Source organism: Malus sylvestris, chromosome 15 (assembly GCF_916048215.2).
Source record: "Malus sylvestris chromosome 15, drMalSylv7.2, whole genome shotgun sequence".
Lineage (NCBI taxonomy): Eukaryota > Viridiplantae > Streptophyta > Magnoliopsida > Rosales > Rosaceae > Malus > Malus sylvestris.
The window spans coordinates 50,267,554-50,286,503 of record NC_062274.1 but is presented as its reverse complement, the minus strand read 5'-3'; the positions used below and the strand labels follow the sequence as shown (position 1 = coordinate 50,286,503).

General features: G+C 35.6%; 2 protein-coding genes and 1 long non-coding RNA gene across 5 annotated transcripts in view; 2 read left to right on the top strand and 1 right to left on the bottom strand.

Moving 5' to 3' along the window:
* Positions 1-8,344: 8,344 nt before the first annotated feature.
* LOC126602274 (uncharacterized) lies at positions 8,345-10,356 on the top strand. 2 transcript variants are annotated; one of them, XR_007616063.1, is made up of 3 exons: positions 8,345-8,453; positions 9,924-10,020; positions 10,091-10,356. It is a non-coding gene; the product is annotated as an uncharacterized LOC126602274 (long non-coding RNA). The 2 variants fall into 2 exon arrangements; XR_007616062.1 differs by lacking the exon at positions 8,345-8,453 and having other exon boundaries at positions 9,733-10,020.
* A 1,963-nt stretch (positions 10,357-12,319) lies between these two features.
* LOC126602265 (uncharacterized) overlaps positions 12,320-18,950 on the top strand; it is a 91,064-nt gene continuing 84,433 nt past the window's right edge. Inside the window, exons 1-4 of one of the 2 annotated variants that reach the window (XM_050269097.1) lie at positions 12,320-13,049; positions 13,143-13,231; positions 13,732-13,795; positions 14,548-14,770. In XM_050269097.1, coding sequence (XP_050125054.1) covers positions 12,851-13,049; positions 13,143-13,231; positions 13,732-13,795; positions 14,548-14,549 — 354 coding nt within the window. In that variant the 5' untranslated portion in view covers positions 12,320-12,850 and the 3' untranslated portion in view covers positions 14,550-14,770. Of the gene's footprint in view, positions 13,050-13,142; positions 13,232-13,731; positions 13,796-14,547; positions 14,771-18,950 lie in introns of those variants that run through there. The other variant, XM_050269095.1, reaches the window with a different exon arrangement.
* Positions 15,195-17,458, bottom strand: LOC126602260 (caffeic acid 3-O-methyltransferase 1-like). The gene is made up of 4 exons (XM_050269091.1): positions 17,015-17,458; positions 16,015-16,325; positions 15,698-15,762; positions 15,195-15,601 (listed from the first exon to the last, which is right to left on the bottom strand). Exons 1-4 carry the CDS (start codon positions 17,416-17,418, stop codon positions 15,305-15,307), a joined length of 1,077 nt encoding a protein of 358 aa, XP_050125048.1. The 5' UTR covers positions 17,419-17,458; the 3' UTR covers positions 15,195-15,304.

Here is an 18,950-nt window from a genome sequence, read left to right as displayed (position 1 = left end):
TTTTTTTTGTTTTTATCTACCTATATCACTTGTCCTTCTTTTTTTTATCTTTTTATATTATATTGTGCATGTATCATGAATAATTGTATTTATCTACCTATTATTTTGTTGATAATCTATCTAAGATTAATTGTGTAACATCCCACATCGCCCAGGGGAGTGATCCTTAAATGTATATTATCATCCCTACCTAGCACGAGGCCTTTTGGGAGCTCACTGGCTTCGGGTTCCGTAGGAACTTCGAAGTTAAGCAAGTTCACGCGAGAACAATCCCAAGATGGGTGACCCACTGGGAAATTCTCGTGCGAGTTCCCAGAAACAAAACCGCGATGGCGTAGTCGGGGCCCAAAGCAGACAATATCGTGCTATGGTGGTGGAGCGGGACGGGATGTGGTGAACCCCGGGCCGGGATGTGACAAATTCGTATCAGAGTCAATCCCTGGCCGGAAGTGTGTCGACAAAGACGTCGGGCCCCTAAGGGGGGTGGATTGTAACATCCCACATCGCCCAGGAGAGTGATCATTAAATGTATATTCTCATCCCTACCTAGCACGAGGCCTTTTTGGAGCTCACTGGCTTCGGGTTCCGTAGGAACTTCGAAGTTAAGCAAGTTCGCGCGAGAACAATCCCAGAATGGGTGACCCACTGGGAAGTTCTCGTGTGAGTTCCCAGAAACAAAACCGTGAGGGCGTAGTCGGGGCCCAAAGTGGACAATATCGTGCTACGGTGGTGGAGCAGGCCCGGGATGTAGTAGACCCCGGGCCGGGATGTGACAAATTGTGTTTATCCACCTATATATCACAAATTAATTGTGTTATCTACCTATACAATATGTTTTTGTTCATAGTCTATATGCATCATAGATTATTTTGTATTATCTATCTATACAATAGGTTTTTGTTCATAGTCTACCTCTATCATAGATTCTACCTACATCACAAATTTTTTTATTTTATTTTTTATCTACCTCTGGCAATGTTTCTTTTAATTTTTGATAAACTTATAAGATGTGTAATAATGTCTTTTTATTAGAAAACAGGTAGATAAAGGTATTTGAAGATAATTTTAAAAATTCAAATTTAAAGAATTAAAAAAAAATTCGAGGGGCAAAACAGGTGTAATAGAAAATCAAATAAAATTGGACCCAATTAAAAAACAGTTGAATTTTTTGGACCTGAATCAAAGTGCCCCTTACCAAAAAAACGTGGGACCAATTTTGTTTTTCAAATATTGTATAGGCCATTCATTAAACAAAGATTAAAATCATCGTCCGTAAACCGCAGTGAAAGTACCGGGACACCAACCGTTTTTCACTTTCTCCTTTCCCCTTCTCACTTCAATTACACTTTAGATTAGGGCCTACAACGCATCACTATAGGCGCCTTTTTACGAGAGTGTATTTTTGTTTATTACTATTTGATGAGTTTATATTTTGAGATTTGTATATTCATTTACCAATTTTTTGAGGCTATTATCCTCATTTTTTAATTTCTTTGTCCTCTCTCATTTATCTCTCTCAACTAATAGACCGTTCAATGTATATTTTTTTTTTTGTTAAAGCGTAAACTTTATTAAATCCTAATAAAAATGTTTACATCTTCTGCAAGAATATTAAAAAGAAATTCAGGGTCAGAGGGCATCCCAAAGAAAAAAGCCACCATGCAAGGTAGCATATGAAGCAACGTTCAATATATTTGATTGAGTGATGGTTTCATGTGGGAAAACTTTGAAACTAAGAGATTTTTATTATTATTATTTATGAATCTTATGAATTGATTTACCTCATGAAATTGTTATTTAGTCAGTTTTGTCTCACTTTGTCCCACATTTCCATCTCATTTAGTCTCAATTTATCCTATTTTTCATCCATTTAGTCAAACAGACGTTAAATCAGTTTCAGGGTATAAAAGGATACTAAATTACAATTTGAGGGCAAAGTAATTAATAACCTTTTTTTATAATTATTTTATTTTTAGTTAGAGCAGAAAACTTTATTTTTATTAGTAAAACTTTATTCTTATTAATAAGTGTACGAGCTAATTTAGTGCTCTCCCATTTTCTCCCTAAAGCAAAATCTTTATAAGCTTAAACAAAAAAATGCTGTAAGAGTTAGAAACGCTTTAAAATTTTTGCTTTTGAACTTAATCGTAACATATTTCACCATTTTTAACCGTTTTAAAAGCAATTTCAAACGAACAGATTTTTTTTTAAACTTTTTGACATGTTCATACCAAAAATATTTTAACGGATAGGTAACAATCAACAAAATTAGTTTTAGCAAGACTACGACCAAACCAAATAGCGGGCATTGATCTCTACCTGTATATACCATCCCTGTGGAGGCTGTGTTATCATCTTCCATTTTCTCACCATTCTGATCGAACCACCGTCGCCGGAAACTATGCCTTCTCTAGCAAGTTTCCAGTGAGTAATTGGAGTAGTCCCCGTCATTGTCCTTTTGTCCAAAAATCCCTCAATCCGATATGGTTCGCTCACAAAGTACTTTCTTCACAATGTACTTTCTTCAATCTCTTTCTTGCTTTCAATTTTCTCAGCAACCAAACGATGGTAAAGATTGCAGAACAAAGCTTCAGTCGGTACAGAAATTGTTGATGTTTACTTATCAAATTTGTGGATGCAAATTTCCATCTTCTTCTTCTTGGACAAAATTGCACCTACAAAACAATTAACACCTTGGGTCAACCCAACGGGTAAAGTGACCCGACCCGTTATGACCCGTTAAGAAAAATATATTTTTTTTCTTAAATTTGCACATACCACACATTGCCACATAAATATTACTTCAAAACATTAAAACACATTTGTCGTTTAAGTACTACATCTACACTCGAAAATAAGAGCCTAATAAAAAAATAATACATACACTACTAATCTATTACAAATTTTAAATGTGCAAGGATATGCAAAATGAAACAGTTTTTGTTTTCAAGGTTGTGAAATCTTTCTCAAAAGTTTAAACCTCAATTTACAAAATCCTTGATTTACATCGATCATCATGAAACATGTTTGACGGTTGGATCATTGAAACTAGTTTCGTAGAATGAGTATCCCATCAAAACAATAGATTCACTAATACTTAATAGTTTATTCATACTTTTATTAAGTATAATATAAGATTTTGTGGCATCCACTAGTGTAAATATTTTAAATTGAAGATCGAATTCAATCATTGTATTCATATAGGGTCAAGGAGTGTGGTTGTAAAAAAACATCAAAATCGGAGTTAAAATGACCGTTAAATCATGATTTTTCGTTTATAACCGTCGAAAAGTTTTGTCCCGTTACTTGATCTCTGAATGTTTGTTTTTTGTAATTTTTGACGTATGCGATCTTGAAGTATATACAAACATGTTTGACGGTTGGATCTTTGAAACTAGTTTCGTAGAATGAGTATCCCATCAAAACAATAGATTCACTAATACGTAATAGTTTATTCATACTTTTATTAAGTATAAAATAAGATTTTGTGGTTTCCAATAGTGTAAATATTTTAAATTGAAGATCGAAATCAGTCATTGTATTCATATAAGGTCAAGGAGTGCAGATGCAAAAAATCATCAAAATCAGAGTTAAAATGACCGTTAAATTGTGATTTTTCTTTTTATAACCGTCGAAAAGTTTTGTCCCGTTAATTGATCTCTAAATGTTTGTTTTTTGTAATTTTTGACGTATGCGATCTCGAAGTATATACAAACATGTTTGACGGTTGGATCTTTGAAACTAGTTTCGTAGAATGAGTATCCCATCAAAACAATAGATTCACTAATACTTAATAGTTTATTCATACTTTTATTAAGTATAACATAAGATTTTGTGGTATCCACTAGTGTAAATATTTTAAATTGAAGATCGAATTCAATCATTGTATTCATATAAGGTCAAGGAGTGTAGTTGTAAAAAATCATCAAAATCGGAGTTAAATTAACCGTTAAATCGTGATTTTTCGTTTATAACCGTCGAAAATTTTTGTCCCGTTACTTGCTCTCTGAATGTTTTTTTTTTGCAATTTTTGGCGAATGCGATCTCGAAATATATACAAACATGTTTGACGGTTGGATCATTGAAACTAGTTTCGTAGAATGAGTATCCCATTAAAACAATAGATTCACTAATACTTAAGAGTTTATTCATACTTTTATTAAGTATAACATAAGATTTTGTGGTATCCACTAGTGTAAATATTTTAAATTGAAGATCAAATTCAATCATTGTATTCATATAAGGTCAAGGAGTGTAGTTGTAAAAAATCATCAAAATCGGAGTTAAATTAACCGTTAAATCGTGATTTTTCGTTTATAACCGTCGAAAAGTTTTGTCCCGTTACTTGCTCTCTGAATGTTTTTTTTTTGCAATTTTTGGCGAATGCGATCTCAAAATATATACAAACATGTTTGACGGTTGGATCATTGAAACTAGTTTCGTAGAATGAGTATCCCATTAAAACAATAGATTCACTAATACTTAAGAGTTTATTCATACTTTTATTAAGTATAACATAAGATTTTGTGGTATCCACTAGTGTAAATATTTTAAATTGAAGATCCAATTCAATCATTGTATTCATATAAGGTCAAGGAGTGTAGTTGTAAAAAATCATCAAAATCGGAGTTAAATTGACCGTTAAATCGTGATTTTTCGTTTATAACCGTCGAAAAGTTTTGTCCCGTTACATGATCTCTGAATGTTTGTTTTTTGCAATTTTTGGTGTATGCGATCTCGAAATATATAAAAACATGTTAGACGGTTGAATCATTGAAACTAGTTTCGTAGAATGAATATCCCATCAAAACAAAAGATTCACTAATACTTAAGAGTTTATTCATACTTTTATTAAGTATAACATAAGATTTTGTGGTATCCACTAGTGTAAATATTTTAAATTGAAGATCGAATTCAATCATTGTATTCATATAGGGTCAAGGAGTGTAGTTGTAAAAAATCATCAAAATCGGAGTTAAATTAATCGTTAAATCGTGATTTTTCGTTTGTAACCGTCGAAATGTTTTGTCCCGTTACATGATCTCTGAATGTTTGTTTTTTGCAATTTTTGGCGTATGCGATCTCGAAGTATATATAAACATGTTTGACGGTTGGATCATTGAAACTAGTTTCGTAGAATGAGTATCCCATTAAAACAATAGATTCACTAATACTTAATAGTTTATTCATACTTTTATTAAGTATAATATAATATTTTGTGGTATCCACTAGTGTAAATATTTTAAATTGAAGATCGAATTCAATCATTGTATTCATATAAGGTCAAGGAGTGTAGCTACAAAAAATCATCAAAATCAGAGTTAAAATGACCGTTAAATCGTGATTTTTCTTTTTATAACCGTCGAAAAGTTTTGTCCTGTTAATTGATCTCTGAATGTTTGTTTTTTGTAATTTTTGACGTATGCGATCTCGAAGTATATAGAAACATGTTTGACGGTTGGATCTTTGAAACTAGTTTCGTAGAATGAGTATCCCATCAAAACAATAGATTCACTAATACTTAATAGTTTATTCATACTTTTATTAAGTATACCATAAGATTTTGTGGTATCCACTAGTGTAAATATTTTAAATTGAAGATCGAATTCATTACTTGTATTCATATAGGGTCAAGGAGTGTAGTAAAAAATCATCAAAATCAGAGTTAAAATAACTGTTAAATCGTGATTTTTTGTTTATAACCGTCGAAAACTTTTGTCCCATTACTTGATCTCTGAATGTTTGTTTTTTGCAATTTTTGGGGTATGCGATCTCGAAGTATATACAAACATGTTTGACGGTTGGATCATTGAAACTAGTTTTGTAGAATGAGTATCCCATCAAAACAATAGATTCACTAATACTTAAGAGTTTATTCATACTTTTATTAAGTATAACATAAGATTTTGTGGTATCCACTAGTGTAAATATTTTAAATTGAAGATCGAATTAAATCATTGTATTCATATAGGGTCAAGGAGTGTGGTTGTAAAAAATCATCAAAATCAGAGTTAAAATGACCGTTAAATCGTGATTTTTCGTTTATAACCGTCGAAAAGTTTTGTCCCGTTACTTGCTCTCTGAATGTTTGTTTTTTGCAATTTTTGGCGTATGCGATCTCGAAGTATATACAAACATGTTTGACGGTTGGATCGTTGAAATTAGTTTCGTGTAATTCGTATCCCATGAAGTTCAATGGTGTGTGTGTGTATATATATATTTATTTATTAAGTAGATTTAAATCTATTTATTTTGTATGTATAATTATTATAGTTTTTAAGGGTATAAAATTTAATATATATATATATATAATTATTATAGTTAATATTTTGGGTATAATTATTATAGTATATATAATTATTATAATTATTATAGTTAATTTAATATATATATATATATATATAATTATTATAGTTTTTAGGGGTATAAAATTGTTAAATTAATATATATATATAATTATTATAGTATTTTTTTTGGGTTATAAATTATTAAATTAATATTCTGCTTATCGTGTATCGTGTTACCCACGTGTATACCCGAACAAACCCGTTATCTTAACAGGTGCTTATCGGGTTACCCGATAACGACCCGTTTTGTTATCGTGTCGACCCGAACACCTGTTAATTTCGTGTCGTGTCGTGTCGGGTTATCGGGTCGTGTCAGGAATTGCCAGGCCTAGTGTGAGGGAGGGGGGAGATTCCCAAGTTTCACATGTGATACAGGCAAGATAGTTATACGGGTGAATTTGCCACCTGACACGTGAGACTCTCTCTCTAGTTTCTAAACCTTGCAAACTCCTTTGCCGCCGGCCCTAGCCTTTGGCTTGGGTGCCAATGGCTATCCTTGTCCAAGTTCCTTGTTCTCCTATTTCCTTCCTTCTCCTGATCCTCTTCTTTCTTTTTCAATTTTCTCCTGAGATTTTTCTCAATTTCCTTGAGCTTTGTCTCAAATTTTTCCATGAGTTTGTCTCACTTTTGGACTTCATGTCCCTCCTCTCCACCCCTCCATTTCCTTTGGCCGTTCTTTTCCAAACCCAAAACTCCATCTTTCCTCACTTTTCCCATTTGCCTCCCTTCCCCATAAATCATCCCCACCCCATCCTTTGCTCTGATCTGCATGACTCTGGACCAAATATGGTTGCCAACCTTATTTCCCTTTCTCACTGTCCCCCCCCCCCCCAAAATGGCTTGCCGAATTTCCATCGAGGCCAAGCGTACTGCGACTTCAACCAAAGTAAGGGTATTTTACATACCCCCTTAGCCTCACAAACTATCCATGTGTTACTGTGTTTGTACATATTTGTTGGGATTCGTGAATGGAATTTGGATCTGGTGACTATCTTTTGGTTCTGCATCTTTAGTGAAGAAATCTGGATGTGGTGTGCTTCTTGGTGTGGGTTTGGTACTTTTGTGCTGCGATGTCTTGTTCATTTTCACCACTTGGTCATTTTCTCTAGTGTTGCTAGTTCAGTAGCTGCTAGCAAGACTTTCGTGGCGATGACGGTGGCGGATGCTTCTTTCTACGGTTGAAACTTAAGGATTTGGGTTCCCGTTTTAGTTTATTTATTTGGGCTAAGCTTTTATGTATCTGTTTCCCAATGTATTTGAGTTATTTTGCCTTCCTTTGAGTTGGCCTGTACCCTACTATCGGATTAATGCATTTAGCTTTTCAGACCAAAAAAATAAAAAATGAAAAATGAAAACATAATCCAAGCTTCCAAATACTCATCAATAGTAATGTGTGTGTGTTTTTATTTTTTTGGTTAATAAAGTTTATATTGGCACCTCACATAATATTAAGTACAGGCACATGGAATTTTATTATTAAATAAGGTGTTTATTCTAATATGCAATTACTATTTAGGCAGTATATGAATTAAAAACAAAAAAAACAAATTATACATATACTAAAATTCAACAAAAACACTGTTTATTAACAGTGTAAGGACGAAACTGCCATCCAATTCCTTTGATATGAGCCCTTTTTTTCCATTTTACACAGCAAAAAGACGGGTTTGCCCTCCTATCCCACGCGTCCATCATCGCTGCTTCGACTTCCGCTTCTCGACTCTTCTGTTGTTTTCCGCTTTCTCTCATCCAAAAAAAAAAAAAAAACCCCTGCTTCTCCTTCTCTCTCTCCCTCCTTTTCTTTACTAGGATTGTTGCATGCTTCAGATTGGTTTCTGGAAATCGGAGGAACCGATGAAATTGACGTCTGGATTTCGAGAGAAGGTTGAATTCTTTAATGTTTATGATGAGGTTTCCTGTGTACCAAGTGCTTTCCATCTCCCATTTTCTTGATTTATTAAGGACTTACTTGCATTTTGTTGGATTTGTAGATGGGAGAAATATCAAAGTGAGGAAGAAGTAGCTCTTGGTCGTGGGAAGCGCCTGCGGAAAGCTGTTTCTTACCGGGAAGCATATGCTGCACACCCAACTGAAACTTTGAGTGAGGTACTCAAGTATAGCTTTGGTTTCATTAACCTTTTGGGTTATTAAATTTGTATGCTCTGATTGTTTTGCAATTTGAGTTTGGATTGGAATTTAATTTTGATTTACAAATTTCTGATAAAACCTCAAAAAGAAATTTAGGAACGTGTAATTTTTATTTTGGCATAATTGGATAAATGGTCCCCGTGGTCATAAGGTATTCGGATGATAGCCCCTGTGGTAAAAAAATTCGGATTTAAACCCCTGTGGTCTAAGTCTGTTAGGATTTATGCCATTCTGTTAAATAATGCTGACGTGGCTGACACATATATGCCACGTGGCAAAAATAATAATTTTTAATTTTTTTTAAAACCTGATTTTTACAAAAAAAAAAAAAAAACGCAGATCTGCAAGAAGAAGAAGAAGGAAGAGGGAGAGGGAGGAAGGCGCGGAGAGAGGGCTCCGGCGGGGAGGGGGGAGCTGGTCTCCGGCGGGAAGAAGAAGAAGAAGAAGAAGAAGAAGGAAGAGGGAGAGGGAGGAGTCGCGCGGGGGGGGAGCTGGTCTCCGGCGGGAAGAAGAAGAAGAAGAAGAAGAAGAAGAAGAAGAAGGAAGAGGGAGAGGGAGGAGTCGCGCAGGGAGACTGGCGGGAAGAAGAAGAAGAAGGAAGAAGGAGAAGAACGGCGGGGGGGGGGGGGGAACGGGCGGAGGGCGGGGGGGGAGGTTCTGGGTTTTTTTTTTTTTTTGTAAAAATTCAGGTTTTAAAAAAAAATTATTATTTTGCCACGTGGCAGACATTTGGCAGCCACGTGGCATATATGTGGCAGCCACGTCAGCATTATTTAATAGAAGGGCATAAATCCTAACAGACTTAGACCACAGGGGTTTAAATCCGAATTTTTTTACCACAGGGGCTATCATCCGAATACCTTATGACCACGGGGACCATTTATCCGATTAGGCCTTTTATTTTTTGGTTTTCTTTCTTCTGATTTTTTGGGTTTTCATCTGGGATATTTTCTGAACATGCTCCATTTATTTTACGCTTGGTTTCGTATACCCTGCAGCAGTCAAATAAATAACCTTACAGAACCAGAAGCCACTGAAATGGCGAGTGGCATATATGTTTATTTCTATGTTTTCAAATCTGGGTTTTAGATATTTTTCTTTGTTTTGGTTAATTATTGAATTTTGGCTCCCAATTTCTTAAAACTTTAGATTTTTTCTTTTTTTTTTTGCTAATTAGTGTGAGAATATGTGTCCAATATTGGATTCATCCAATTTCAGGGCAGAGAAAACAGGGTGGTGACAGTAGAGAATTCCAACTTCTTTGTGGTGGAAATCATAGTTTCATTTTAGATTTTCTTTTGGGTATATGAAATGAGTTGGAATGATGTCTCATGATTATGTGAATGTTTTTTTAATTTAGTTGTGAACCTAATAATCTAATCGTGTCTCATGATTATGTGAATATTAATAAATTTAGTTGTGAACCAGAACCTGGGTATCAACCAAGGACTGATATCAATCCCAGAAGGTCATGTTGGGGTATATTGGAGTGGAAGCGCTCTTCTGAAGACAATTACAGATCCAGGTGATGTGCATTGAGAAGTTGCTTGCATAGGGCCTTAAATTTGCCTGCTTCTCATTATTTCAAATTTCAGGTTTTCATCTCAATCTGCCTCCGGTCACCCATTTTGACCCCGTTCAAGTGACCCTGCAGACTGATCAGGTAACTTTGGTAATCCATGTTTGGAAGATTGAGGATTCTGTCCTTCCATTCATTATAGTTTTGAAAGCTTCTGTTAGCAACATTGTAGGCAAGGGATATTCCATGTGGTACAAAAGGGGGTGTCATGATCAATTTTGAGAAGATTGAGGTAAAGCTATGCGATATTATTCTTTAGTATTTGTATATTAGTTTCACTTAATTGAAGGTCTTGAAAAACTCCATTTAATAAATCCAAAATGTGTATTCCTTTAGGTGCTGTTTGATAACCATTTGTTTTTTAGTTTCAAGTTTTTGTTTGGATTTATTTTTGCGCATTTACGATAACTTTACTTTAGTATATGTAGATTTAATATTACAATTTAGTATTAATTTATATATTATCTTCTTAGGTTCTTCAAGCATTTAGCTTCTTAGAACATTTTTGAAAAAAGCTGGAGTAATGCATTTTTTAGTGTGGTCTAACTTCCTTTTCATTGAAGTGGGATTTTTGAGAGGGACTGGTGGATCTCTAAAAAGGAACTTGGTGGAAATTCCTTATTACACTATTCTGTCTCAGAATTTGTGAATTATATGCAAGTATAGATGTTGTCTTAACTAGATCGTTGTTTTAAACAACCGACTCATTTTTTGCTATTACTTTTCAGATTTTAGTTATGTAGATACTCTCTCTTCATTTTTTCAGATGGTTGACAAATTGGATGATGATGGCAATAGAATTTGGTCCACCTGATTTTAAAGAGGCCCTATAAGGTAATATGCTCCGCCTCAATTTTACAGAGCTCTTACATTAGTTTTTTCTTGCTCTTTTTTAACTCTTGACATGATTTCAGGATGTTGGAAGAGCCCTCTTCCGAGCACATGTCGAGGGTCAACTAAAGGTTAACATATTTGTATATTTATTATTAGCTAACTCTTAATTATGATGCTGTTAAAAAAAAGTCAAGGATAAGTTGAAGGGTTTGAAAGAAACTAAAGTGGAATTAATTGGAACCGAACCATTCACTAGAAAGCGATATATTTTTAGGTGTATTCGGAATACAAAGTAGTATAATAAGTGGTATATGTGGTTTATATTTTCTATACTTTTTCTTATAATCTCTTATGCCTTGGTCTAATTACTTTCTTGAAAAAGATATTTTTGTAGAAACTTGGTTGCAAGTAAGTTGGAAACGCACAAAACTTTGATTGCGTTCTATAGAAATGCCAGAGAAGGTCATATCCATTTCGTGCAAAATCAGACTTCTTTCTGCACACAGAAACACTAGGTAAACACACATTATCCTTATTTTGTTCATGATATGATTCTACTACCTATAAATTTATTTCAATTTTTTTTCCCTTGCTTGGGATGCTTCCTTAATGACCAACATAGCAGAGGACAACTTTTAACGTTGCTATAAACAACATTTCCCATTAATGTTTTTGGACAAGAAGCAATTTGGGTTTTTTCGTATCCAAAGAACTTCGTAATATTTTTAATAGACGAAATAGATTTCTCTTTTGATATTTAAATTTGTTTCATCCATGATGAGGTTGTGTATAATTTGCATTGGTATTGGTAACTCAATTTTTGACTCAAACATTGTTTATGAAGATTGAAATTGCATAATCTTTCATATAGTTTTCAATCCCGCAGCAACGCGCGGGTACAAATTCTAGTTAGTTTCTAAATACACCCAACTATTTATCTACATGTATTCTAAGATTGGTTTTCTCCAAGCTCTTAAGGATACTCTCACGTCCATTGCAGAACAAAGCCCTAATCACTAAAGTATAACACAGATGATGAAAAAAAAAAAAACTAATGAAAATGATTTGAAAACTTTGAGTTTTAACGATAAAAACAAAATAAAGGGTAAAGTGAATAGTACCATGATTGACTTTTTAATGTGAAAATATGGTTTTTCGTTAAAGTAAACAGTACCAGGAGCTTTTTGTTAAAGCTCCAAAAAAAGAGAGGATATTTTTGTCGAATGAGATATGAAATCAATGTTTTAGAGGCTTAGATGTCTTCTTAAAGTATACGGCAATAATTTTTTCTTAATTGTTGGAACATATAAAACTTGCGATAAGCGAAAAATGAATGACCCTGACTCAAATGAAATATTACCGGTGCGCAATAGGGAGGGTCACACCATTAGAACCATACCCGATGATGTGTAGCACCAGTATCCGATTACCATGATGGATCAGAAGAAGAAGCAATATGCATACCAGCAAAAGCACGAGAAGTATCATCATTTGAACGAGTAGCTTGAGGACGAAACGCGACAATGTGGCCAAATTGATTGCAGGCCCAACTCTGAGCTCTACGGTTGACAAGGGTTGGTCCAAGGATACCAGGGCGTTGATGCACATCACCACGCTGACCATATCGCTCAGCATTAGAGCGTCCACCACCATTACTGCGAGGAGCCCGAACCAGAAGCACCATTAGACAAACCAACAACAGAATTACGGCCAGAAAGTAGCAGGAGTTGAAGCAACAGCCTGATTCATAGCTTGCTTGGATTCAAAGAGCAGGAGCCGAGTTATCAAATCATTAAACGGCGACAGATGTTAAAACCCACCCCCATTTTATTTAAAAATGGTTTTTAGTTCTTAATTGGTGAGCCAAGGGGCCACCCCTCTTATTTTTGTATCCCCGTGAACCCCCCTTCCTCCTTTCTTCTTCTTTTTCGTTTCTGTCATCATGTCTCTCTCCCTCCTCTCGGATCTCTCTCATCTCTCTCCTTCTCTTCTCTGCACCGCAAGCACACACGCACAGAGGCACATGAGTGCGCGAGGAAGAACCCACCACCATCATCATTATCGTCCTGCTCTCTCTCTCCCTCTCGTGCTGCGAACCCAGAAAACGGAAAGGAACTCCGGCGGGTTTTTGTATTTTTCCGGTTGGGTAAGCCTCAAATTCCTCTCTTTCGTCCTAGAATCTTGTGAGAATGGGTTCTAATTGGTTTTATTTCGTGTTTTTGGGAGGTTTTTAGGACGGAATCGCATCGGGTGTAGGCACCCATCTCCGGCGACCTCGGGGGGTTTTTCCGGCCATCTCCGGCCGTTCCACGACGAAAGGAAGGTATAAAAACACTCCCCTCGTCTTGCTCTTCGTTTTGATACCTAGATTGGGGTCTAGGTTTAGGTGTGGTAGTCGGCCGGAGCTGTGAAGCTCCGGTGGTGGTGGTGCTCGGCGAAACCAGGCCTCTCAGGCCGGTTTCAATGTCAAGCGGGCCTTAGGCCCGTGTGGGGAGTCAAACCCAAAAGCCCTAGCCCAATATCCTTTTAATTGTTTTATTTATTTATTTGTTATTGTTTAGGGCCTGTGGCCCGTGACCCAACCCAAAAACCTTTTAAGGTTTTATTTATTTTTCTGTTTTAGAATTAGGGCCCTTTGGGCCATTTTCTGTAAACCTATTTTAACCCAAAACCTTAGAATTTCTAATATCCATTTAAAACCCTAGGTTCCTAAAAATCCTTTAAAAACCTAAATCCATCCAATCCCAAATCCCCTATTTTATTTATTTCAAACCCAATATTTTAGAAAATCCTTTTATTTATTAATTATATTTTTGTGCTTAGGTAAAGTTGCTATTAAGGAAATTCGTAATCCTGATTCGCGCGATTCTTCTGCTAAGGAATATTTGTGAGTGGACCCCTTCTAAAATTACATGATTTGATAATTTAATTGCATAAATGATTAGCATGCCTACGGATTTATGATTTGATTTATGTGAAGTCTGATGATTTAATATATTGATTTTCGTCTTGTGTTTTGGTGAGGAATTAATTGTTAGCCTATATTGAGCTATATTTTAATATATATCGTATTTTCTATAAAAACCATAAACTGGTAGACTATCTGACAGATGACGATAGGATGCTAGAACATGTTTTGAACCCCTCTTTATAGTGTAGACGATGATCGGTAACCTACGCTATGAAGTGGTATTTATGAGAGACGTAAATATTTGTGCGTACCTAGTAGACACTATGCCGCATGGGGCGAGGATCTGGTGTTGGCATGTGGGCCGAGAGAAATAATCCCTAGCGAAAGGCTGAGGGACACGGAGACAGGCATTGGGCCGGGAGGGAGTTATCTCTGGCTACGGGCACAGAGACTGAGGTGCAGGCATTGGGCCGGGAGTTATATCTATTCAGTGATCTTTCTAGCAGCACACCGCGTTTACGAGACGATTTATGATACGTTTATTGTTTTGATTTCCGCGATGTGACTTTTGAGATATTTGGCATGCTAGGATTTCTTATTAAATCCATCACTTACTATGCTAGTAGTTTTCATTATTAAACTTTGGGGGTTAGTATGTTGATAACTGTTTTATTATTATTATATATATAAACTTGGTCCACTCACCTTTGTTTTGCGCCCCCATTCAGGACTTAGAATCAAGGCACCTAATCCCGACGTCAAGGCACTTCCGCAGCAGCATCTCTGGATCATCTTGAATGTAGGACTCACTCCTTATTCATTAAATTTTATTTTAATTATTCTTAGTGATTGGGTTTAGTTGTATGCTCTGAGCACGTTCCTAAACTGTTAACTCATTGTATTTCAAATTTCTAACTCTTATTTATTTCTTATTCTTAGCTTTTGTATCAATTAATGGCTTTCGTCACCCCCGAATGTCGGCCAGCACGTGTCGGTCCTGGTATTCGGGAAATATCAGGGTCGGGGCGTGTCAACAGAGGTGGGAAGTTGGTGAGCATAAACACCCAATTCTTACCGCCAAAAGGCCTCATCTCTAGTCAGATACATACGTACACATTTTGCCATAATATATCTCCTTGTAGTTATAAGAAAAATATTTTGCTGATCATGTTCACGTACATACGAATTATGAGCCGGAGTTATTTTTATTTATACCCACATCTAGCAGTTATTTTTATAGGAAAACTAATGAAAATGGCTTGAAAACTTTGAGTTTTAATGATAAGGACAAAATAAAGGGTAAAGTGAATAGTACCAGGATTGACTTTTTAGTGTAAAAATGTGGTTTTTCGTTAAAGTGAACAGTATCAGGTGCTTTTCGTTAAAGTTCCCTTTTTTTATTTATACACACATCTAGACGTAGCTCAAAGAAATAATAATCAAGCATAACACTATTTTGCCGATCATCTTCACATACATAGGTGTTTACTTAAAGATCTCCATCACGCAAAAGCTGGAAAAAAAACATTCATATTTAATGCCACTAAATCCAGCACCAGTTGCCAAAGTCATGAACTCTTCTCGGCTCCGCTCCTTTCCTCCCCTGTTTTGACTCAGCATAAGCACATCAAGTAGGGAGGTGCTCTTCACGGCGGTGCTAGTCTCTGGCATCACTGGAAGAAGTGCTTCCACAATAATCACTTTTCCATCGTCTGGAATAGCATTGTAACAATTTTCCAACACCTTTAGGCAGTGTTGGTCACTCCAATCGTGAAGTATCCACTACAAATTTATCAAAAGATACATTGTAACCATTGTTCGTATGACCTCAAACTAAAGAGGAAAATAAAATTTATGTTCGGGAAAATGAAAAATAACCTTCAACAAAATGGCATCCCCAGATGGAACACTTGCAAACATGTCTCCTCCAACATGTTCTACCCCTGCAAAAATAAATTAATTCCTATTTTAAGTTGCAGGGCTTGTGCATGATAAATAAAAAAAGAAGAAAAATAATTCCCGCATGTCGTTTGCTTCTTTTGTATATCTTTTTATATTTATGTCTTTTGATTCTTTATATGATTTATTCAACCTGAAGCTAAAACATAAGTGTGTAGGGAAAGGAAAATGGTGAGTGTGCGAACATCATGTTCCAACTAACTATTACGAATCAAATTAACTAAAGTGATCTTTACCAGGATATGAAGCGGCATGTTTTATGACATGAGGCAAGTCATAATTGATACCCTTAATATGGGGATGCTTAGAAGTGATTAGACTAATGGTGACTCCCAAACCACCACCAACATCAACAAGTTGGGTAATTTTCTCAAAACCCTTGTAGAGATGAAGAATCTTGTTGGTGACAATAGTGGTGTGGTTAAACATTGCTGTGTTGAAAACTTGATTAAACCTGGGGTCTAAACCTAGGTACTCAAAACATCCCTTGCCATAGAACCTGTTAAATGGAATTCCTCCTTCAACAACTGCATCTTTCAGTTGGGACCTATCAATGTCAATGTGTATCACCCAAGTTAGAGTTAAAAAGATAAATTACTATTTTTTTTTCTGAAACAAGATAATTACTAGTAATTAGGCTAATTAGAAAATAAAAGCTAGAGAGACTAATTTCTTTTCTACAATGACTGATGTGGCAATTTCTAATTTGTTGTAAATAAATAACTTGTAAGTGATTCCAGAATGAAACAAATGAAAATTGCCAAATGAGTTTATAGTGAGTCGTGCAAAATAGATAAGTTATTTTCAAGTTATATTGGTTTCTTTTTCATAATAATTTGAAAAAATTGGTGCAATTTTGGCACAATTTAAGCTTTGGTTCATGAACTAAAATTTTTGTAGTATTGCTTCCTAAACTTGCCATAATGTGAAGCAATAGTCATTTTGAATAACATTCTTGGTAATTTCCTTTTAGAATAAAAAGTTTAAAGGGGCCAAATAGGGACGAAGTTCATAAGGAGTTATTCAAAAAAATTATTGTTTTCCATTGTAACAAGTTTAGAGACCAATATTTAGGGATATTTAATTTAAAGACCAAAGTTCCAATTGAACTAAAATTCAGAACTATTGCTCTAATTATCTCTAATAATTCTAAAAACAAAATATAGATGAATAAAAAGAGAAAAGGGTTAAGGCAATGGTTAATTCGTAGGGGCAAGAGAGTAGTACTAAACAGACCAGGAGTCTAGGACGACCTTGTCTTGAATCAATGCCATCATGGGACCGAAAGAAACACCATCTTCATTAGTCACAAAGTAGTTGGACACAGGACCAAGGCTGTAGAGCCTCTGAGAATCAGACCCATCTTCTTCATTAGCAACGACAGAGCAGCTGAGAATAGAGTAACTGGCTAGGAGCCTTAGAATACGATCCAACATCATCGGTGCCTCAGAATTCCTGGTGCCGCTGCCGATATGGGCTGCAATCTCTGATGAAGACAGATTGGCACCAGGACCGGCTTTCGCTATGATGTCTAAAACGCCTAGCTCGATTGCTGATTGCATAGACATGGACAGCACAGAAGAAAACACCAGCTGCATGGCACAGCCGAAGTTTTCCTCTTCTTCCAGCTGCAGGGCCATTGGACTGTCTATGTTTGTATTGTGATACTTAATGCCACCTGAATGTGTTTACTTATCTTCTCTATATATAAAGCCAGAACTTCCTTTTGGTCAATTCGCGCTTTATATTTTAAGTCTTCTTACATGGAAACAAATTTTAGTCTATCAAGTGAGGTTAGCCTTCGGCACTGATAGTTGAATTTTTGTTTGACTCCCTCTATTTTATACGCCGGTCTATTTTACATGCCTTGATCAAACTTCCACTTAAATGTACAAGTGCAATTCTACTAGAAGTCTGCATAACTCTATCATCTATGTGGGGTCTGTGGAAACATTCAAACTCTACAAATGTTATAGAATTCCATATACAATACATGATAATGTATTGAAAACGGGAGAATTATCATGAGAATCAATTAAAATAAGTGACTAATTAACCAATCCTGACTTTTTCTTTTCAACCCTCCTCCAATTATCATGCTTCATTCATACAGTCATGCTCTTATTTGTCAACAATGCAACAAATTTAAACATATTCCACCTAAATGTACAAGTGCAATTCTACTAGAAGTCTGCATAACTCTATCATCTATGTGGGGTCTGTGGAAACATTCAAACTCTACAAATGTTATAGAATTCCATATTCAATACATGATAATGTATTGAAAATGGGAGAGTTGTCATGAGAATCAATTAAAATAAGTGACTAATTAAGAAATTTTTGTTGTTACTCTACCCTTCACGGTACTACACTATGGCGGAGGGACAAGGATTGGCCTAAGGCGGCTATCCTGACTTTTTCTTTTCAACCCTCCTTCAATTATCATGCTTCATTCATTTACTCTATGCTCTTATTTGTCAACAAAGCAACAAATTTAAACATATTCTTCCCTAATTCCAAATGCCAACTTCCAAGTCTGGTTGCATCCCACCACAATTATTATTATATGACATCAAATTAATAATCTTTGACATTTGATAAACAACCTTAACTTTTGTTTTTTTAGTACAACAAATATATTTTACACTAAGGGGAGGGGGGAGTTCGGTTAAGCCATACAATGGAAACTTAGTTTGGTATTGAATTCGCCATCCATGAGATTCGAACCTAAGACCTCTCACTTACAAGTAAAGAGGAATACCATCAGACCGTAGTACTAAATGACTATAAACAACTTTAACATTAAACCTTCACTTATAGATTTTTTTTTTAAAAAAAAATCTACATTAAACCTTCACTTATAAATTTAAAAAAAAAAATATCAACTTTGATCTTTCTCTTTCACAGTGCAACCCAGAAGCAGGACTCCAAGTCTAGAAATGCAACATCCCACATCGTCCAGGGGAGTGGATCATGTAAGCTTTATATGTATATTCCCATCTTTACCTAGCACGAGGCCTTTTGGGAGCTCATTAGCTTCGGGTTCCATCGGAATTTCGAAGTTAAGCAAGTTCGCACGAGAGCAATCCCATGATGGGTGACCCATTGGGAAGTTCTCGTGTGAGTTCCTAGAAACAAAACCGTGAGAGCATGGTCGGGTCCCAAAGCGGAC

Bases quoted from the DNA above. Each gene is read 5' to 3' on its own strand.
- LOC126602260 (XM_050269091.1), bottom strand. From the start codon at position 17,418: ATGGCCCTGCAGCTGGAAGAAGAGGAAAACTTCGGCTGTGCCATGCAG. The intron at 16,326-17,014 runs GTCTGTTTAGTA...TGACATTGATAG, and splicing joins AAGGTCGTCCTAGACTCCTG to GTCCCAACTGAAAGATGCAG. The intron at 15,763-16,014 runs GTAAAGATCACT...TTATTTTTGCAG, and splicing joins ACATGCCGCTTCATATCCTG to GGGTAGAACATGTTGGAGGA.